This window comes from Plodia interpunctella, chromosome 11 (assembly GCF_027563975.2).
Source record: "Plodia interpunctella isolate USDA-ARS_2022_Savannah chromosome 11, ilPloInte3.2, whole genome shotgun sequence".
Lineage (NCBI taxonomy): Eukaryota > Metazoa > Arthropoda > Insecta > Lepidoptera > Pyralidae > Plodia > Plodia interpunctella.
In genome coordinates, this window is record NC_071304.1 from 7333143 (window position 1) to 7356612 (window position 23470).

The window sequence follows — 23470 nt, forward strand, 5'->3', positions numbered from 1 at the left end:
AAAAAGTCATGAATACAAATAATTCAAAAGGAATTATTGAGTTATCATTGGCTCCGGTGTGTCGGCGAAGACAAAAGATAAATACATTTTCTCAGAAACCAGGATCTTTATAGGAACTTTTTAAAAGTAAACTTTAGACGTGTAAATTTAAACATCATTAAACACTTTAGAATCAACATGCCTTGCCTAGAATAGAACGGTATGGTGTGCAAATATAGTCACAGTCAATACAGTTACAAGATAATGCGCAAGTTATTTATCTGTCATATCTTTTAGTTACCTACTGAGTTGCAGCTCATCTATCTTTCACCATTCATTATCTTTTTGCACTAGTAAAAACTAGATAGAAATGCAATAAAAGCTGCCGCAATCGAATATTTAGAAAAAATTGTCGATATGATTTATTGCTCAACTGACAAGAAGTAGGAAGTTGTTACGTCATTTACCTCTAACAGGCCCTAAAAGGAACTATAACTGATCAACTTCTGTATCGGGACTATCGTATTTCATGAAAAACAAAAATGCTATTAAGGTGAACAAACCGGGATCATTTAATTGAAATGTTTTATCTTGTGCATTTTAATGAAGAAATGCAAATATGGATAAGGGTGTATTGGAATTCTAGAAGTAAATGAGTGAAGCAGTGCATCATTCACCTCTGGAATTCATTTCCTTGAAGTAGTTTATGATATGACCAGGTTTGAAATATATAAATTAATGAAAACAATCAGAATAGTTTTATTTTTAATCAAATCTTATGGATATCACCGCATGAGATGAAAAACAGCGGGAATTCTTTCATGTAGACTATAAAATATCATACAATATCCAGCTCTGATAAAACTTATCTGCGTAAATGAAATTTATGTCTCATTTCATGAAATGTTAAACGGATGCTTCGGTCGTAGGTTCCATGTTACTTGTGCATACATGGAAATCTTTTATTTGGATGACATTTCGTGTAATTTACTTGCGACATAATAATCAGATAAGTACCTATTTGAATAATAGTTATTTGTTTGTATTGATTTTATTCGGAGTAAAGTTTTCATAGTGTTTCCAAAGTTAGTACCTACCTACTTAAGTACTTACTGTTATTTTGTACCATATTATAGAACATACAATCTACCGCTATTTATCATCGCTCATGAGTTTACTGGAATATATAATATGTTTTTAATAGAACACTTGTTTTCAAATTTTGTTTTAGGTAGGTATACTTTTCTTGTAACATCTCACTCTCTCTTTCCCATGCATCTTCGCTGCACTATGCCAACAAAAATATTACTGCATTTGGGCTTGAATTTATAAAATTTCGGCTGTGATTTTATAAACGACCGTCTGTTTTACGTCAACCCTCATTAGGAATTCCTATATTATTATGAGTATATGAATACGAGGCAGAAATAAGACCACAGTGGTCTCATCTCTGCCACAAAGTCGTGTCTCGAGGATATTGATCTAATTCATCTTGTTTGGAATTATTTAATTAGAATTGATCTAGTTTTTATGTGCCCTATGCACGATCATACATCCTATGTTGGCCTCAAGGAAAATGTACTATTATCGTAAAATTTATAACATAATTTAAGGAAGTAGCTTGTTACTATCCGCCACTGGGTATGTGATGCTCAGTAATAAAAGTGAGTAAGCGTGCGCTTATATCTTACTACTTAGATATAGATATAAGTATTCTTACTATACATAGGAATGAAACGACTAATTAAAATAAGTATAAGTAATAATTACCGTTCGTTGAATTTTGTCACTTAATGCATCATAAATTCGCAACACTAAGTACATATATTTTTGGACAAATTACTATTTGTCCAAAAATATATGTACTTACCTAGATTGATTTTGAGAAATAAATTATTTTTACAAGCAATTGCTTAACTTGCACTGTAAATAATTAAGCACATATTGGAAATTTTGAAGCAGTTATCTTCAACCAATTAAGCTGAAATTTTGTACATACATTTAGTTTTATTGAAACTACAATACACACATATACAATGCGTTATTATGATAAGCTCGACCTAATGGTGTACCTAAAAACGGCTTGCGACGAGGGAATAACTCATCGGTTAACGCGCATTAAATGCATGCAAAAGCTCTCTGACAACAATAAAACTGTGTGTCATAAATGATATTAAAAAAAAAACTTATTTATTTTATAAGTTCTTAACAATGTCATGCCTTCATCTCTTAGGGAGAAGATGGAGCCGAGAAGTTTGATAACCATATTCAGTTATATGACACGTCACCTATACGAGAAGAATGTGCAGTATATAGCCTTTTCCTTTGATTTACTCTTACAATCTCGCGATAAGAGATGCAGCTGGCACATTCTATGGTTTTCACTCAAGCCTGGTCTAATATCTTAATTTTTTGACCGTATACTTTAGTCAAATCTTAAACATTGTTATAATAATATTGTTTTACCAATCGTAAAATCTCCAATTAAAACTTATAGTTATCTTTCAATGATAAATCATTTCACATTCAAGAATATTGGCAATATATTTTTATTACAACTCGGTAAAAAATTATACATTCGCACATTTACTACCGTTTATCTGAAATGAAATCAGTGGGGAATATATATTTAGATCACATATTTAAATTAGTGCTCTCTCTCTCATCTCAGCGTTTTCCCGGATTCTTTCTCAGCCATTTAACGTCGGAACCCAGGATACACTCTTCTATACTGCCGTCATACGGAAAAAGAACGCATCTGACGTTTTTATCGAAAATGAGTTTCATACTGATTCGGAATCAGGAGAATAAGACGCATCTGCTAGTATTTTTAAAGTTTGCTAAAACAAACGCAACCTATAAAATCTAACTGCAAAATAGGACGTATCTGCAATATTTCACTAATAATACTAATTTGGATGGACCTTTCTGTTCTATAATAAATTGAAAAGACATATTTCAATAGAAATGTTCTTTTTTTAACACAGTTTTTGTAATGTGTCATATAATGAAAAGGCATTTCTATATTGTAATAAAAAGAAAAGTCGTATTGGCGAAGATGTGCCTCTTTATGTTAGCATTGTTCACTTATGTATATCAGGCGTAAAACTACCTAGACGCAAGTGGCAGTAGCGTCCTTTTTTCGTAGTATCGTTTGATGTGCGGGGACTGCGGGGTAAAGGAGGAGTTCGTGGCACGTTGTCCGCACAATCAGTTGCGCCCAGGCAGCTGAGGCGAAAGCCGACGTTTATGCGACGCTCGTCTCCGTGTTTTTTACGGAAATATGGTAAGTATAAGCACGATATTTTCATGTGTAATATTCAATTTATAAAATTTATGACATTGCAAACGTTACTGCCTATCCAACATTAACCTAAAAATGTAATAATTGCTATAAAACAAATCGCCTCGGCACGCCACGGGTTTAGATGGGTGGTAAGTCTGAATGTGGTGGTGGTGATGGTGATATGTATGAATATTTACGCATAAGTAATCCCACTATAGGTTATATTTATTCATAAATATGAAAGTTTGGATTTGAGTGTGTCAGGATACTCAATTAAGTAAATACCTACTGGACGGATTTTGATGAAATTTGGTACATGTAGAAAATTTTACTTTATATTTATTTTATTATTATACATAAGTATACGCATCCTGGCTTTGGCCTGGTTCCCAGTTAAAAATTTAGGTTTTGTTACAGTCTAATCAAGCGAGATCTTCGAGGTGCTCAAAAATAATTTTTCGTTAGTACAACCAACAAGTTCCAGTGAAACTAATTACTTCAATAACGAAATTTTGAATAACGATGCTATGGATAACCAAATGTTGAATCATGATACTTTTGAGATTTTGAATAACCAGATTTTGAATAGCCACATTTTGAATGACGAGATTTTAAAATAAAAATTGATTTAATTGGATTTTGATTCAGACGATTCAATTTTTGATAAAGATTTTATACCTTCAAGTTTAGAACTGCAACAAAGTTCCGAAGATTCAGACTGCTCAATTGACATCATTCCTAACTCTCAGCCGATTAATATTATCATTCCGGAGTCACCCGAAGAGTCTCATCAAGATTGTTCGGAAAATCTAACGAAGAAAGGGCAAGTTAGGAAACGTAAAAAGTATGACAAGACACCAGCACAGAGGAAACAAATGAAAAAAATTGTAAATATGGAAAATAAGTATCAGTTAAAACCTGGATGTAATATGATTACTAAGTCAAGATTAATAGGGATTAAGCAGCCATGAAAACATTTATTTAATTAGAAAGAAGAAGTAATAGAATAAGTTTTTTATGTAGCTGATTTGATTTCAATTGGAGTGATCTCAAACAATTCTTTTGGAATGTTCACTAAATCCCAAGCATAATTTCATAGAATTTCAAGAAGTGGGCCCTCAGGAACATATGTATACTAATACTCTGAATTTATTGAGCTACCAAAGCTGTGATTGTCGTTTTAGTACTGCAATTTTTTAAAATTTGCAAACTTTTAGTATAAGTATAATTTCTTATTAGACTTTTGTGATGTTTAATTATTATGTCAAAATAAAAGAAATTATTTCGTAACGTGTTTTTTTTTTCATTTTGTTTTAAACTCCAATTCATAGATGAAAAACGAAAAATTTTATTATATAATATAATACAATTTTTTAATAATAGTAATTATAACTTGAACAGCAGCTAATGGCTAAAAATGTGTTTGTCAAATAGTAAATTACAACAAATTTTTACATTCTTACTAAGTAGTAAAGACGGCTCTTAAAGTTTCTAAGTTGAGAAGACACATATAGCCATATACGTCTTTTCAATACTGTATTCAAGATTTTTCTATATTTTTTTTACTAAGAAGAAAAATAAAATTTTAATTATTAACGATATTAAATAAAAAATAAATTTAATAAATACGTATACCCATAGATCTCACTTATTTACACATTTTACAACCGTAAAAGTATATAATATCTTAACCTCTTTCGCGCAGCAAACTTTTTAAATTGAAAATCACAAACTATTTTTTTTCTCCGTTTTCAAGTTAGTGCAGAAACGTCATTTCTCCGTATGACGGCAGTATATTGCCGGCTCTACTTCGCACGGTCGTTGGCATCTCTAGTACTAAGTACTCATTTTATCATTTATTAGTCGGACCACGCTTCACAAATTAACGCTATTCCTCAGAGAGTTATTTTACATGTGACATTGTTGGTAATAAACTTTATTAATAAGGACGTAAATTGAGGAACGATTCATGTACCTACAACGGCGGACTGATCCTATGTAGGGATCTCACACTGTAAATTATTTTTGTAACTTTTTTATACGTCGGTACTTCTTTTTAAATATGATAAAAGCCTGAATCTCCTAATAAATTACTTAAATTTGTTCAATAATATAACTCGCAAAAGGGTCAATGAAATAGTTTAAACGACAGTTATAAATATCAGTAGTAAAAATAAATATGAATGGTCTGTAGATAAGTAGGTAGTCGAAAATGCGAAAGATCGCGTTTGCGTTTCGCTGTTTTCTTGACGCGAGTCTATCTAGCGCTGAGTTTTAATCGCAAATTGCTTCAGATGAATCCAGTTGGCTTCGTATCCGCACCGGCATTTTATGTCAGTTATCATACGAGATTATTCGCGATGTTGTCGGATAAATTTTAATTAGAAATTACAACACCTGGTTTGCTTCTAAAGGTTTGATGTTGTTATAAATAGGTACATCTATGTATAGATATAAGGTATATCGTATTTTATTTATTTTGCAAAAGAAGAAGTTTTGGTTATTTTTTGTAACTTAGCATTTAGATCACAAAATATTGACGCGCTAATAAAAATGTCCAAATAAGTATACTTAGTTAAAAACAAGTCTAAAACATGAAAATAATTTCACATACACAATACAATACATCTTCATTCTAAGACAAAAATATATTTTAAATTCTACAGAAAAAAATATTGTCGGTTTCTTTATCTGTCATCACAATTGAAGAGAAATTAAAATTTCTAACAAATTTATTAAAAGTAACCTTCCCTCTTTTCAGGAACATGGAGTACTCAAGCACTATTTTCCTCGCCTTGGCTCTGCTGGTAATGATCTGCCACGTCCACAGCGCTCCGAACTCCAGAAGATCCCGCGCAGCCGCCTTCGCCGAAGAAACGACCAAACGCCAGAGCAAACTTGAAGACGACTTCAAAGAAGAAATCACTACATTACCACCAGCACCGTCAAACAGAAAAAACAAAGCTCTCAATCTATTCGGATACTTCCCTTCTTTCCTCTCCTCAGGGTTAGATTACGCCGAAGATGACGACGATGACGTAACTTTTGCAGTGAATGACGATAACTTTGATGAAGAAGACCTCTCACGCACACTCCCGTCCAGGCGTAGACAACAAACTAAAAAGAAAAATGGCGGCAGTTTCGCCAACGACAATATAAATTCTTTGCAGTACGATAATTCGCCAATTTTCTATATCAGATTACCACCCACCCCTTATATGTTCGTGCCAGGCCTAGGGTACGTTTCGCAGCCTCCGAGCATCGGCCCACCAATGCCACCTATGCTGCCTCCAGCCGCTGACCCGTTCATCAACTTGCCATTGGATTTCGTTTCAAATGGGAAACCTACGGGCGTGTACCAATGGAATGGCGGAGCTGGTTACCAACAAGTTCCCCAGATGCCTCCAGTTGATTTCGGTTACGGAGGTCCTCAACCCATGATGCCGTCTCCACCTCGACCAAACTACAATGCTCCTTCATATTCGAAGCCGAAACCGAAACCAGCGCCCTCTAATTCGAAAGTGACCAACCTCAAAGGCACGTATGTTTTCAACGGGAAACCTAACGATAGTGTTTACGTCTTGAGAGACACGTACAACTCGATATATTCCGATGCTCTTCAAAATTTCTACCCCTAAAACTTAGTGCGCTTTTAAATAGAAATCGAATAAATGGCTCGTATCGAGCTTTTGACTCTAAGGATTTTAGAAGAAATGCTGTCAAGGGACCAATTGATTCTTGCCCAATGCTCGCTCATAATTATTGTATTGTTTGGGGTTATAGCAATATTGTAAAAAGCGTAAGGAATAAACGATGTTGTGTTTAGCACCGCCGATCTTTGATACGATATAGACGATCGAATTTATTTTTGATAGTAAGTACTGAAATAATTCCTTACCGCTATAAATCTTTGTAACATAGCCTTATACCTATATGATACGCCTTTTAGTTTAAAACGAATTAATGTTTTCCTTAAAATATTGTATGTTAATCGTATGATTCGTAGAAGATGCAAGATATCTTCCTTTGAAAAAAAAATGTGATGAAGTAGTTAATATTTTACTTTTTTACTCTTTGCTGTTAATCACTCGAATGCCTTAGATAGATTTAAGATTATTCTTGGAATTTTAGAAATAAGTAGGCGCAGTGATTATTTTCATTACTTAGGAATTTTATAATTATCTTCAGTCAATAACGCCTCCAGTATAATGTAATAAATTATTAATATTTATTCTAATTATTAATTTATTGTAACTTAATTTAAGCTTTATTACCTAGGTACAAAATGATGTGTATAAATATAACGATGTTTCCGTCCAGACAATAATAAATAAAAAATATGTAATGTTAGGAACATTTTAATTAGGTAGCACATAATCCTCCCACTTCAATGTGGAAGTATTTATGTAAATAACTTATTAATTGATATCCTAGTTATTAATTGTCCATTAATAATTAAACAAACTACTTACTATCAAACAAACATTATTAAGCAGAGCAGTTTTCTTTTTATTCGCAATCTTTGTGCAATATAGTGACTTAATAACATCTACTCTAATGAAACAACTTCTGGCTGGCACTTTTGTGATTGCCTAGTCACAGCACAGACTCTGCAATACTTCCAGTAGATAACAGCAATCTTACTTATTGATTATGAGATCGATGTAATTTAGAAAAAAATATTTTCTTACTTACTATAAGTACTTACCTTCATGGATATGATATTTTGTGAGATGGCAACTATCTTACACTGCAATACCTATTTAGGGACCGTCCACTAATCACGTGATGTTTTTTTTTAACATTTTTAACACCCCCATCTTTAGTGATAGGTACGTGGTGGTGATAAGATTTAAGACTAAATTATTACGTGAATTCTTATATATGACAAGATGTTCAAGATGGACTTCGCTGTCGTGGGAATTTCGAGATAAAATTAACCACCTCAATCAAACATACAAACTCACAAAGTCACAAACAATTTCATATCTGACTACATCCCCTGTGATATTTCGTTTTTGCTGAAACCCCTTCCCCCGTTTCAAGCCTCATGTGATTAATGGACGAAATTTTAATTAAATAGTAAAATATTTTCCTTTATATTTATATACGCAAACTATGTAGCTAAGTCAAGCTAAGCACTTAGGTAAGAAAATTACAGTTTACATCCTATGATAAATCATCAATTGTCTGTATTTTTTCGTCTCTTTATTGTATCTTGTAAGTAGACATTTTTAACTTTTATAAGTACCTACCTATACAAAAACGACTAATAAAGTAACTTTTTTAAATTGGTTGTTTTCTCTTTCCCGGTTCATAAATAATTTGCATGAGTATAAAGGTACTCTATACCTGGTTCATAACATTAAAATACTTCTATAGGTAGTTGCATCTAACTCAGTTATAGCGACATCCAATGTGCTATTACTTCAAAGAACCTCTAAAACATACATATATAGGTACATCGCAGATTCCTAAGTAGGATACCGTAATTAGAAGAATCCTGTAATTTGCTCATTATGGCATTTAATCGATCGGGTTAGTTGGAATTTTGTACAGAATACCTAAGCATAGATTACATAATACCCCAGTAACCTAAGTATTCTAGTAACTTTATAACTGATATTATTCAATGCGAAAGTAAGTTCACGTCAACCAATCTACTTGATTATCTCATACATAGTTATGAGTACGGAATAGGACAGACTATTCCGAGAAAATGACATTTTTTCCGGAATGAAAAATGTAGGTACCTATACACCTATATACTATATAGTGAGTACAAGGTTGGTTACATTACAATTCATAAGAAAGAGAGATCGGTCTACCGATGAAAAATATAGCATTACAATACCTTACATAAAAAAAATCTTGGAATCTAGCTTCAGTCCTAATTTTATAGCTTCATGACTGCAACAACTACAAATATTAAGAAGGGGCCCCGCGCGCGGTTCTCAGGTTAATCAAACCCATGGAATTAGTAGGAAGTAACTATTAATTCCATGATCAAACCGCCGTATTTTTTTCTAAATGTCAAGAGCAACGTCATTGTCAGTGATTAGTGACAGGTTGAAAGCCAAATGCCAAATTATAAGTCAAAATCGCAGGTGTTGGTGATTGGTATCGAGCAAAACTAAAATCAAATCTAGTAAAATAACAATAAAAAAAGTAATAACACATTAAAAATATATTTCAAAAATATAAACACACGATTGTTCCTTTGATAATGGAGAAAATCGTTTCAACCGTTCCTTGTATTTTATTACAAAGTGTTAATTGAGTGTGACGAAGTCGTGAATACAAGAAAAATTCTAAAATGCCTCGTTTTTATTGATTAGTCGTCATAGAAATTAATAAACATCATGTTTCGGAGCCGAAGTTGGTTTGGAGCTGGATGGGGCCGTCCAAAAAACCCTCATTCCCTTGAGAGATTGAAGTATTTACATAATATTCTGTGTAAAAACACCACCGTTTCTGAAAGTAACAGAGGAACATTGGTGGAGTCTTTGCGATGTATAGCTGAGATTCTGATATGGGGTGACCAGAACGACAGTTCAGTTTTCGAGTAAGTATCAATATGCATTTTTATAGGTTTTTAGGTAATTGGAATATGATTATGATAATGTGTCCTTGATAAAGATATAAGTGGTTGATATCCTGATACTTTGCCACGCAATAAGTTATTTGAATTCTAATATGAGGATTTCCAAATGATTTTATGTAGGTACTGTGATCTGGTAGAGCATTTTATATGCTCTCAAGACTGGTTGTCCAGTTTCCAGGAAGTCATGGATGCTTAAGATAGTCAGGAAAGGCAGTGAAATTGATGTATCAAACTTTTCTTGTGATTGTACTAGATGTTGTCAAATATTACTTGCATGGATTTGTTATACATGTCACACACACTTTTTAACTTATTTTTGAAAATAATCATGAGATGAAAAAATTCTGGAATCAAGTGGGAATTAAGAGTAAAATTTTGGTAGGTAATTTAAATCTTTTTATTTTGATTGAAAATTATTTTGAAATATTCTTATTTAAAAATTTAAAAAATAATAAGAAAATCAAACAATATTTTTGAACATTAATTAGCTGTTCTCAGAATATAATAATTACAAATGCCTTAAGTGCAGATCCTTTTATAAGTTTTTTGGAGTAAGTATGTTTTCTTTTTTCAGTTTCTTCCTAGAAAAAAACATGCTCTCTTACTTCCTGAAGATCATGCGGCAAAAATGTGGAGGCTCGTCATTTGTGTGTGTGCAACTACTGCAAACACTAAACATTTTATTTGAAAATATTAGAAATGAAACATCTCTATGTAAGTCCTGATCTTTATATACATAGAACTTACTCCCATGAACATTTTCATTATAAATATAAATTATCTGTGAAAAGAAAAGAAAATGAAGAAGGTCTTTGTCCTGCAATGGTACACAACATCTTATATAATAGATAAACAATGTGATTAAACATCAGAATTACCATATAATTTAAAAACCAAAATAAATTAAAAAGAAATCAATAGAGAAAAACATTAGTTAGTGTAAACTATGCCAATGTGTATGGTTCTAGGCTATCTAACCTGTGCATATTGAAGGTGTAAATTATTTTCAGATTATTTGCTCAGTAACAACCATGTGAATTCAATAATAGTCCATAAATTTGACTTCTCTGATGAAGAAGTGATGGCTTACTACATATCATTTCTGAAGACATTAAGCCTGAAATTGAACAACCATACAATCCACTTCTTTTACAATGAGGTTTGTCAAGTTATTACTTGTCACAAAGACACCTACTAATGTGTAGTATATGGTAGCAGGTTTCTAAAGCAACAAGACTGGTCTTAACAAAATATAGCATTATTTGAATGTTTCAAACACGGAATTCATTGTCAACACTAATTTTAAAGATGATGATTAGTTTATACTACTAAGATTCATTTTTGTTGTTTTTTGTTTGTAATGCTTAAACTGAAAAACTACTGGACGGATTTGGATGAAATTTGGCACAGAGACAGTCGAAACCTTTAGGAGTAACATAAGCTACTTTTTTACTATGGTTTTACCCGAGAGTGTAGGAGCCCAGTATATGCACACTTTTTTAAAGCAAAATTTTATGCCACTCGAAATTTAATCTTATGCGTTCATGATAAGTTTTAAAAATATTTATTATATGCACTTATCACTTAATAAAGAGAAAAATCATGTATATGTCAACATGTCCTGATAGAAATATATGTATATGACATATATTTCTATCAGGACATGTTGAAATATACATGACATGTTGATATAAATAAATAGACCAAATGGGGAAGTAGTAGACTAAAAGCAAATGTAAAGGAAATGTTTTCAACCTAGCTAGTCTATGAGGTTCTAAATGACAAACAATTCAATTTTCAACAGCACACAAAAGACTTCCCGTTATACACAGAAGCAATCAAATTCTTTAACCACTCTGAATCTATGGTCCGGATCGCAGTCAGGACTCTTACACTAAACGTGTACAGGGTCCAGGATGCCAGCATGTTGAGGTTTATAAGGGACAGGTAAATATTTTGTCTATTAAGGGATTTTTATTAATTTTATCTAACCCTTACATTATTATCAAAAGAACGTCCCTCTGTCGCTGTCGCGTATGTTTGTCTGTAAACAACTACGAACGAATTTTTGGACGGTTTTACCAATACATAATGTGATTCCTGAAGAAGGTTAAGGTGTAAAATTTATTATGGTTTTCCCGAGCAAACCTGGGATCATTACAAATGAAAGCAATATTTTAAAAGTATTACTTACATGTTGTAAAAATTTAATATTATTTAGATAAAGACCTAATAAAATGTCTGGGAGTTCCGCACCTACAAACCTTTTTTTTTTTAAATTAAGTTTGCACATACATATTTAGACTACTTTCTAATAAAATAAAATATATAATAATCTGGCCGTGCATATGGAGATTGAAGTGGTGTAGTTCAGTGTTTAAAATGCCCGACTTTGGACCGTAAGGTCCCAGGTTCGAATCCTTTTCGTGCCACATGAGTTAACATTATGAGACTCATGTAAGTATAGTAATTTTCATAGACCACTACTTTCTTCCAGTGAAGGATAAAATCGCGAGTAAAACGGCACTCTAGGGAATGATTTATCGGCTAGTGTGTGAAATGGAGAAGGTATTCGCAAACCACTCTATAATATTGCACAAGAAATTGTGTGTCTTACATTCCACACTAAGAATTCGGGATACGGCTATAAGAAGCCGAACATATATAAATTTCTACAAAATCAGCTCAGTCTTGAGACAAACTGCCATATTTTTTTATTATTATAGTGATTCAAATAATGTTTCGCGTGCCTTGAAGTTGAATCAAGCAGATGTTAATAATGGTATGACTAATGCATTGTTATTTTCAGAACTGCGGCTCCATACTTCAGCAATCTGGTCTGGTTCATTGGGAAACATATTCTAGAGCTTGATGCTTGTGTACGGAATGACGCAGAGTAAGTATTGTTTATAAATTGTGCTGTAATAGGAGCGATTCTGTAATACCGATTATATTCGTACTCTTTTGTGTTATTAGGAGGCTTGTTCGTACTGGGCCAATTAATAATCCATACTTCCATACTTTTTTTTGTAAAGAATAAACTAAACCACGGGGCTGATTTTGATGAAATTAAGCACAGAGGTAGACGAAACTGAGAATGATTTTTGACTCCAAAATTGTGTCATCATGTGATGATCCTTCCTGACTATAATAAAAAAATTAGTATAATTTAGAGATGTGATTTATTTTTGTGTTTTTTCAGAATTAAATCCAAGGTATTTAGCTCTATTCCGGCTAATTAATTATTTTTTTCCAGTCACCAGTCTCAACAGAAGCTTGACGACTTAGTAGCCGAGCACCTAGACCATTTGCACTACATAAACGACATATTATGTCTCAACATTCCTGACCTAAACGACGTTCTCACCGAGCATTTACTCCACAAACTTCTCGTGCCACTGTACATTTATTCTTTGACATCAGAATCTCTAAGATCCCCGTATAACAGAGAACATATACAAAGCATAGAGGTCATAACGCGCAATCTAGAAGCTATACTGAAAGGAAAAAACACTGATGTATCACCCGGTAGATTTAATTTTCCAAGACGAATGGAATCAGACGAGGAAAAGCCGTCAGTGTCTTGTGTTGTATCATTATTTCTACTATCACAAGTGTTCTTAATAATCACACATGGTCCTATAGTTCATTCATTAGCGTGGATAATATTACAGTCAGATCTATCAGTATTCGCCGAGGGCGCTACCAAAATTCTAGAAATGTACATAAGTAATGCCAAATCGAATGTAAAGTTAGAGTTTTCTAAGCCGCAGTTGAGTTTAGAGAAAGCTTTAGAGAGTACTTCAGGGCATGAAAGGGATTATACGACTCCAGAATTTAGCGGCGCCAAAGCGTTTGGGTATGAAGACAAAGATACAGATCATTCGAGTTGTGATCTCGATCCTGAGTTGGTATCGACTTCCTTGCCGTCCACATCTCATATAAGCGAGTCATCTAGTGTTGTAAACGATTCGACTGAAGATTTGGTGACTCAAATCCACTCAGTCAGAAGCGGGATTATGTCGCCCAAGGAAAATATGCCAGATTCTCCATTGCCCGATTCTGGTATCGACTCCAGTTCGAGTAAAATGTCAGAGTTAAATAATATAACGGACGAAGAGAAACAAAAGTTACTTTGCGGAGCAACGATTATAGAAAGAGTTATATCTTTGGAAAGTATTATAGAAAAAGAGAATAAAGAAATCGAGAAGAGGCCGTTTTTGAAAACGATTTTAGATTCTTTGGACTGTAGCGAAAACGATTACAAAGCATTGTTCGCTCTGTGTTTATTATTTGCATTGATTAACAATAAAGGTAAGTTTTTTTTATTTTAATTAATAAAAGTAAATAACACTAGTATATTGTGATGTTTTGCAATTAGATTTCGTTCTGTGTCTTAACTAATAACTGTTTTCTATTTCTTTGCTTTCCTTGGCTGTTAGTGGGTAAGATATAATTTTTAGTGTAACTTAAAATCTAACTGAATGCCATTAATACGGTAGGCATTTCACCCAATTCATACAGGTATCAAAACTAAATTCGTTGTGTTGTTACCGTAGCAAAAAGAAATAAGAAAAACTACAAAGTATTTCATGTTTTTCGTAATATAGTTTTATTTTGTCCCAGGTGTGAACACGGAGTTATTGGACACCCTATTATGTCCGGAGTCAGAAATCCCAACAGCATCGAGTAGTACTAGCGCGCAGACGGAGGCGCCCTCTAGCGACGATGATCAACAATCGACGCCCCAGTCGGACAGGCGATACATGCATAGTTTTAATGCGTTGCTCATTGCTAAGTTGATGACGATTGCCAACTTGAGTTGTAGACCAGGTTCGTTTGTATTAATTTATACAAAACTTCACTTTACCGCCCCTTAAGCTTTAAGACTGGATGTGATGGTGACACACTGGCGCCACCATCTCCATTTTTTATCGTTTACTTTTAATTAATAGCGAAAGCAATAACATTTTATAGGAGATTATGCTACGCTAGTAATTTGTTTTCATTAGAATGTATTATAGTTTTCTATTGGACACAGTTGCTACAATTAACTAAAAAGATAACGGTGACCGTGAAAATTGCCTTGTCGTAAATTGTGACAACATACTGACCTGTATAAAAATGTAATTGTGTGTGTGATGTGGTGGCGCTAGTGAGCATGGAGTGTAGTACATTCGTGACATTCATTATATTCCAGCATCAAGAGTCCGGCTAGTAACGTTAGAACTAAGCGTGACACTGGTTCGGATAGCGATGCAGGGAGCGGCGGGCGTCGCCGGCGGCCGTCATATAGCGGCGGCGGACGCGCTAAGAGGACGCGCGGCCGCTTTAGCTAGAAACTTCTATAAATGCGACGACATATTCCTGGACATGTTTGAAGATGAGTGAGTATGATTTCTTATTTGCTTGTTCGATGTCTTTTTTCGCAATAATAAATAACTCTTTGCTGATTGTAAACACTGTTTTATAATTTTTTAAACGAAAAAGTACTAAATATCTGATAGGTATCACAATTTCGAATCCTACTTGTGCCACGTGAGTTTGTATAGCAATCTGACTCATAGTAGTCTTCATCGACCACCACTTGCTTCCGGTGAAGGGAAACATCGTAAGGAAACCTGCACACTTGTTTATTATTAACTTGTGTGTGAAATGGGGGAGACAATGGCAAACCACTCAATTAATAGTGCCAAGAATGTTGTTGTGTGTGTTTCATATCACGCAATGACCACGACCCACAGCCATGAGGAAATACGACTATGAAGAAGTGGATATAAATAATGACTTGTTGCAGATATTGTGAGATGAGCAAGCGTCCCTTAAACGTTGAATGGCTGTGTATGGACGCGGCCATACTGTTGCCGCCCACCCGCACGCCGATGTCCGGCATCGCATTTGCTAAACGACTGCCCAGTGGAGAAGTGAGCGTCAATAGAATTGTTCTCCAGCCTGATAAATAAATAAAATAAAATTATTTTATTACTGATTCGCATCCATAGAGCTAGTTAACAAAATATAACTAAAAATTCAATTCAATTCAAATTTCTTTATTCTTCTCCACAATCTAAAAATCATACAGACTTAGCTCTGAATAAACACAAATCCGTTCTGAAACTATCCAACTACCAAGAAATGCTTAGGAAACTAGTATTCATGGTTAATTTGCCGTGTGTGAATACTAAGTTTGCCCAACGGTTTAGCCCGTTTATTTCGACCTATATATATATATATATATATATATATAACGCGTCAAACGGATATTAGAAGCTCGAGTCTCGGGGGAAAAAGTAAGCAAGTTATTAGATCGCTCTTAAATATACTGAAAAATTCCTACAGATTCCAGTCTAATTTATTATCAGGTCCAGTGAAGCATTTCCACATGTAATATTAAAACTTTTATTTTACATTCTTTGTTTTTGAATAAATAGTATTTTTAACTTATATTATTGTATGTAACATCTATTGTAAACCTATGGTCGGCTACTGTTAACGTTATAATTATGGTCTATCACCGTAGGACGGGCGTGTTGCCTAGTGTGGGACCAATTGTATCAGCAATGTAGCAAATTTATATTATAGTTAATAAAATTTCATTTCAAATTTCATTTCAAGTAGCTACAAGGTACAAAAATTATTTTAAAATATATTAATATATAATATATTAATTTGATATAGTCTGCCAAATATATACTAACATTGGAATTAGTTTCCCATTGCAAACAGTAAATTGCAAACAAGAAAGAAAATAATTGTTTAGTTGCTATATAGGTAAACCTGTATTAAATTCAATGTGCTCGAAATAAAATCGGGATTAAGACTATTAATAAAAAATATATTTGTAACATAACACTACAAGATTGTTAAAATGTAATTTAATAAAGGTTGACCCCTAATGGTCTTCATGCCAACCTATGCTACACTGAAGGTCCCGGGTTCTATCTCCGATAGGTCATGTCAAGATAATGATATAGCCTATAGCAATCTTGGATAAAATACCTTTCTAATGGTGAAAGAATTTTGTAAATCGGTTCGGTAGCTTCGGAGACTACCCGCCTCAAACTTACAAAGTCACAAATTCACAATCGCTTACCTGTTTATAATAATAGTATAGATATCCAATATGGATATATTAATATATTTATTTCAGACGGAGCGAGCGAGGCGTGCGATAAGAACTTTCTTTTTAATTCGGGATCTGTATCTGAAACTAACGGGAAAACCAGAAACACAGTTGCCATTGACCAACCCCGCACCTTTTGTGCAAGTGGGGGATATTTTAGACTTGAGTAAGTACCACGTGATGTTGTCATTGTTACTTTAGCTGTCGTGTTTGCGTAGCTGAATTTATTATTTAGGTACGTTCGTTTTAGAATTTGGTATAAAAAACAAACTGATTTGTAGATTTGAGTTCAGTAGATATCATTATTAAGTTTATTGTTAAAAATTATATTTAGATCTTATTATTTAGTTTTGGCGACGGAAAATGCGTAAGATACCCTCATTTACCATCATTAACGTCATTTTTACATTCTTAAGTGTATATTTAGTTATTTAAATCTTATACTAAAGTTACGATTATGTAATTTTAAGTAAGATGAAGTAATTATAGATAAATTATCTTACGATTAAGTAAATTTCAGTAAGATTAAATTGAAAGTAATGTAGGTTTTAAGTATTCGGTAGATTAGTTAGTATTACAGTAACCTTCCCTTGCAGACGACTCAGATCTGATATCATGCGACATAATACAGAAGGACGGCACGTGGCAGCACCGCTTTCTGGCGGTCGACAACATCCAGATTATACTGGTGGAGCCCGATAAGCAGAAGCTGGGCTGGGGCGTCGCCAAGTTGGTCGGCAGCCTGCAAGATTTGGAGGTTAGTTTTTGTGAACTATTCAAATACAATTTAATATTACACATGAAAGTCTCGCTTTAAAAACTTTAATATCTGGCTAAACGCCAGTATTTGTGTGCAAGCCGTGCGCACAACACATACGTCAAAATTTTATAACCTTACATAATACCAGCGCCTCGTGCAGCGAATTCGCTGGCGTCAAACGTACATCGCATGTTACGTTTTATTGTATAGGTGAAGTAATATAAGTAAATAGCGACAAATATTGCAAAATAATTATATTCTACTGTACAAGTGCTGGTACTGGAAGTGGTAAATAAAATTTTACAAAACAGCATTTGCGTTTTTTTTACCATTTATGTCACAGCTCACACACGGACGTCGACACTTCAAATACGTTAAAAAACACACACACACACAACAGCACTGGCAACTACATACTTTTATTCATTCACTAGATGTTGCCCGGGGCTTCGCTCCCGTGGGAATTTTGAGATAAAATATAGCCTATAGCAATCTTGGATAATGTACCTTTATAATGGTAAAATAATTTTTGAAATCGGTTCGGTAGTTTCGGAGATTACCCGTCTCAAACATACAAACTCACAAACGCTTACCTCTATATAATAATCTTGTATAGATTATTGAATTAAATTCCGCTTCGTGTATAAGAACCAACATTTGCCCACCTGTATCATAATGTACTTTTACAGATACAAGGCGATAAAGACGACCCTCGTTGCCTCCACCTCACAATCCATAAGCCCCGCGTGGGGGCCGGCGGCGCGTTGCCGAGAACTATTCTGTTGAGGGCCAAGTTCAAATTTGATGACCACATACGAAGCATGGCGGCGAAACAACGGCTTACTAAGGTTGATATCTAGTTTTAGGCGTGATGTCAAACTTTACGAAGAGAAGAAGTGGAAACGTTTATTTTGTGTGATCACAAGTGATTATTATTAGTACAGTCAACAGCATATCAACCTACCCGGATGCATTGCAAACTCTACCGCGCCATAGAGGTTCATGCAGGGTAACTTGATGTGCTGCTGACTGTACAAGTAGAAATATTGTTTATTATTTTTCCGCCTTTATTTCAGGGGCGAACGAAATCCCGTCAAAAGAAAATGGCGCAGATCGGGCGTCTGCTCGAAGTGTCCGGGATCTCGGCGCCGGCGCTGCAGCCGCGACACCGGCCGCTCTTCACCAGGCCCTTCACAGCCATCCGCAGATCTACTGGTATTATATCTCAGTGATAGTGTTTGTAATCAAGATGGCGTAGATAATCTACTAGTAGTATTATGAACCGGCGCCGGCGCAGCAGCCAAAACACCGGCTACTTTTAACCAGGCTCTTCATAGTCTTCCGCAGACCTACTGGTAAGGAATCGTTTCGTATCAAGGGCCCTACTATAAATAGAAATATTATTATTATGAAATAATTATAAAAATAAAATAATAATATATCTATATAAATATACTGTCCAATGATTTCCATAAAAACACGTGATGGCACTTTTTAGATTTTATTTAATGGAACCATAAATCGTTAAGTAATTAATCGATGAAGGTTTAATAGCAAAACATTGCGAGTTCCAACTAGACTTACTAGGTCCAAACTGAATCTAGGGACCTAAATACTACTCGCTAAATCCATTCTGGTGAAAATTGCATCTACTGTGAAAAAATATCTCACTGGATTCAAATTTCAAATCTGGACAATGGTTCTACTGAGAATGATCTATTGATCATTGTCTTCACGCTCACGCTCTGATTGCCTTTTTAAGACAGCTCTTTTTTCTATAAGTTTCAATGGTGATATTCAATATTTATACTTTTTAATAGGAGGCGACGGAGACGACACGGATACGACACGAAGGCTACGTCGCCCTAGCGCTCATATGCTGAAAGACGGCATCGTCGTTTATAGAGAGCGAACTACTAGCAGAGAAAGGTAAGCCTTGTCATCGAAGCACTTTGCTAGTTTAGTGGGTGTTAAATTGTGTAATAGTTATTTGTATAGCGGGCTGTATTTGTTTGGGACTGGATGATATAAAAAAATCGGAAGATGGGCTAGAGAACTGAGAAACATGTTTTTTGCGAGACATCACACAGTGTTGAAAATAAATTAAATATTGATTCATACAAATGCATTATAAAATAAAACATTATCCACTGCATTACGGCTACTTTTTAGTAAATACTAAAAAGTCTATTTTTATTTGTATAGCTGTAAAATCATAAACATACAAAGTAACATTGTTTACGTAATAAGTATCGTGAGAAAAATAGATTGGAAAAACGCTGATGATGAAAAACTAATGTAAAAATAAATAAATATATTACTTGTGTGACTTGTGTTATGGGATACTAACTCAACGATACTATGTTTTATAACAAATACATATATAGATATACACCCAAGACCCGGGCCAATCAGAAAGAGATAATTTTCCATCATTTTCCGACCGGGGATCGAACCCGAGACCTTTCGGTTCAGAGGCAAACACTTTACCACTGCGGATATGGTGTTTTAAAATGTTTGTAAAATTTGTTATTTCTGTTACACAGTAGTGTGTCACGGACAAGCAGTACACATGGATCTCGAGATGGCTCCCCGCGGTCGCGCTCTGAAGACATACCTCTGGAAAATATCAGGAGGAATTCCAAAATTGCTGTCAGCGAACCCCAGCCTGACCAAGTGGTAAGAATCCATCCCTATCTCTCTCTCTTTCTCTCTCTAGTATATCTCTGACAAATTGTAATTGTTTTGAAAATTGCCTGATTCTGAATTTAAATTTCTATTAACTTAGTTTGTTCTTTAACAGAGTCAACCCAGCACATCAGCCCAGTCAATAAAACCTCAGATCTCTTCAGAGGAGACATCATTCATTTCAACTGACAAGCCGCGACCGAAACGCAAGGGATTGGTCGAAACCATATGATATTAGCTGAAACGTTCACCGGACCAGCTGTAAGTGCGAGACAGTGACTCATATTTCAAATGCCATATGGTTGAAATTTTAATGAACCCAGGTGGAAAGAAATACGTGCAATGTTAATACGTGTTTTTGTCTATTGGTATGTGAAGTTCGATATCCTCTAAAAGGAACACATAACAAGAAAATATAAACAATTTTTACGTGCTATTTGGTTTTCTGATGAAGTATATATTTATTTTTCTAGTTTCGAAGTTTGAAATTAGATTTTCATAGATAATCAAATATATAAGAATTGAACAAACATTAGAAAAACGAAAAAACTACTTCATTGATCTTAAAAAAATGTATATGATGAATGAACTGAACTTGATTGAAAGCGGCTTGATTAGTTGAATTATTATATTATATTCATTATTTTAAGATAAATACGTCATAAGTCTGTCAAAAAGTGAAGACATCAAATGAGGACGCTATGTCCTGTTGGCTGGGAACACTGGGTGTTTATCAACCAGTCTAAACTGTTCTATGTTATTCCAATGGCAAAAATATGTAGTTCGTCAAATTTTTTCTTCACTTTATGACAGACTATACAGTCGTGAACATAGCTCATTTAGACTCTAATTCATCTTTTGACGTTTCATCAGCCAATCAATTTCCAGTATTGGTCGCCGGATCAAGTAACCTTATGATAAAGGCAGATTCACAAAATAACAACTGGATAGAAATTTCTCTAAATCATTTTCACTAAAGGCGACTTAGAATGTCAAATTTTCAGAACGACACATGCGATTTATCTCTCTTTCATCGTTTTACGAATGGGTCACAGCATAAAAAGCAATACTAAAATGACAATTTCACTTCTTGTGTATTTTTCAAATAGACATAAAATAAATACTGTGATTTTAAATACCATACGCGTGACGAAAGATGAGAAATGACGTATCTATGGCTTGCATACGTTTTTTTTTTACTAAAATGTCATCTTTGACAACAAAATCGTCTGAGGAACTTGTTACATTCAGTGAAAATCATGTCCGTGCAGTAAAGCGTTGAGGAGTTCCCACGTTGAGAGCCGATCTTGGGTTCACCATGTTCATTATGCATTGTCGTGGAAACTGAAGTGACGTGGAAAATTTCAACTCTGTATTGTGCATATAAATCGTCTGCTGCGTCTCATCTTTCGTAGCGCGCATTATTTTTTCCTTACAAATCACTCACACAATATCTTAATTGACTAGCATAATCAATCAATATCTTAATCACTAGATATAAAACTAACCAAATATATAAAGTATTACTCCCGTTAGTCGTGCCATTAAATATCTAATGAAATGTATAAATGGTACAAAATGGTTCTCAATTGCCCATCTATATATAGACTCATATATTATATACATTTATATGGCTAGTTTTCCCCACTTATTACAGTTTACACACTATATTTTCGATCGTTTTCTGTGGTTGTTGCAAATAGTTTATCTGTTGGATTTTAAATACCACTTAATACCACCACAATATTTCCTTTGAAATCCGTCATTTCGTGTAGTGTAATTTGACGTAATAAAAAAAAAAGTAGATAGTTCTAGCAAAATTACGAGTATAATAATAATATAGCATATTTTTATAAAACCTTCGTATGGATCTCTTGCAACGTCCATGTATTTATGTATGTGATAGCAGTAGGTAGTCTAGTAAGGAGTTTTTTTTTTTCTCACGGATTTTCCATTGTTATTTTATGGTTTGGTTTCTACTCGACACGGCATCATTGATATTCCAATAATATTTTATTAAAAGGCTTGTCTATCGGAATATATGTTTGATGTCATGCGATCAGGATTAACTTTTTACTTTTACCTTTAACTTTCTACACGGTACTTTATGTTTGAGTACGGGTGTTTCAAATATATCTACATATTTCATCAATATTGGCCCAGCGATTAAGCCTGGAAAGCGTGACAGACTTTCTGATTCTGATTGATAATTTTATGTATCGATAATAGATAGGATAGGATATGAATATCGTTATTGTTGGTGACTTTAAATGCCTAAACCTGCCTATTATTTATACTAAAATCATTTGTCTGAAATAATTATAAATATTTTGCGTGTTTTTAATTGAGAGAGGATTTTTATTATAATTATTAGATTATATTGACATTTTTTTAAATGTATGCAATGAAAATATTTCCTTGGTTCCTTTTTTTTACAAAAGTAATTTATACTTGAATGTGATAACGTTTTTTTTTACGATTAATTTAATTATAGTTTATTTATCGTACTCCGTGATAGACGTAAATACTTAAAATAAGAGCTGTATTGACTTGGAAGTGTGTATTTTTTTGAAAGTGACTTGTCTATAAGATATCCCAATGTTTATTAATTTTAAATGTGTAATAAAAGCACAATGGTGGTTATAGATAACGTATAAGGCCTTTTTTTGCTATAATTTGTGCTCTTTAATATGACTAAATAACAAATCTGATACATACTCGTAAATACATTCAAACAGGTTTCTCCTGTTCAGTGTCCAGGATTTTCGAAATTTTTATCACTTTGTGACCTACTTAACTATAATTATTCTGTTTTCTTACCAAAACCTAATTAAACATAAGTTTCATTCTAAATAAGAGAGCCACACTTTTAATTTGTGATCTTAATCTTATTTACCAACGTTTGCAATAAATAATGTAATTATTTTTGTTCAGAGACATATTATTGTAGTTGTGAAATGGAATATATTACCTGTTATGACTATAATCTGTGTTTCTTTTTTCAGTATTTTTGTTCCGTTCTATATCTGC

At 33.9% G+C, this 23470-nt stretch overlaps 2 protein-coding genes across 5 annotated transcripts in view; both read left to right on the forward strand.

Annotated features, from left to right (window-relative positions):
• Nucleotides 1-8525, forward strand: part of LOC128673695 (uncharacterized protein) — an 85849-nt gene extending 77324 nt beyond the window's left edge. For 3 of the 4 annotated variants that reach the window (XM_053751721.1, XM_053751720.1, XM_053751722.1), the window contains one exon: nucleotides 6027-8525. In XM_053751721.1, coding sequence (XP_053607696.1) covers nucleotides 6031-6903 — 873 coding nt within the window. In that variant the 5' untranslated portion in view covers nucleotides 6027-6030 and the 3' untranslated portion in view covers nucleotides 6904-8525. Of the gene's footprint in view, nucleotides 1-5577; nucleotides 5680-6026 lie in introns of those variants that run through there. The other variant, XM_053751723.1, reaches the window with a different exon arrangement.
• An 834-nt stretch (nucleotides 8526-9359) lies between these two features.
• On the forward strand, nucleotides 9360-23426 carry ema (endosomal maturation defective). The gene is made up of 16 exons (XM_053751328.1): nucleotides 9360-9830; nucleotides 10444-10583; nucleotides 10880-11028; nucleotides 11674-11816; nucleotides 12679-12765; nucleotides 13126-14183; nucleotides 14496-14702; nucleotides 15070-15256; nucleotides 15667-15793; nucleotides 17020-17158; nucleotides 17589-17749; nucleotides 18442-18600; nucleotides 18829-18967; nucleotides 19573-19681; nucleotides 20299-20431; nucleotides 20556-23426. The coding sequence occupies exons 1-16, from the start codon at nucleotides 9628-9630 to the stop codon at nucleotides 20670-20672; spliced, it is 3258 nt and encodes a 1085-aa protein (XP_053607303.1). The 5' UTR covers nucleotides 9360-9627; the 3' UTR covers nucleotides 20673-23426.
• Nucleotides 23427-23470: the final 44 nt, after the last annotated feature.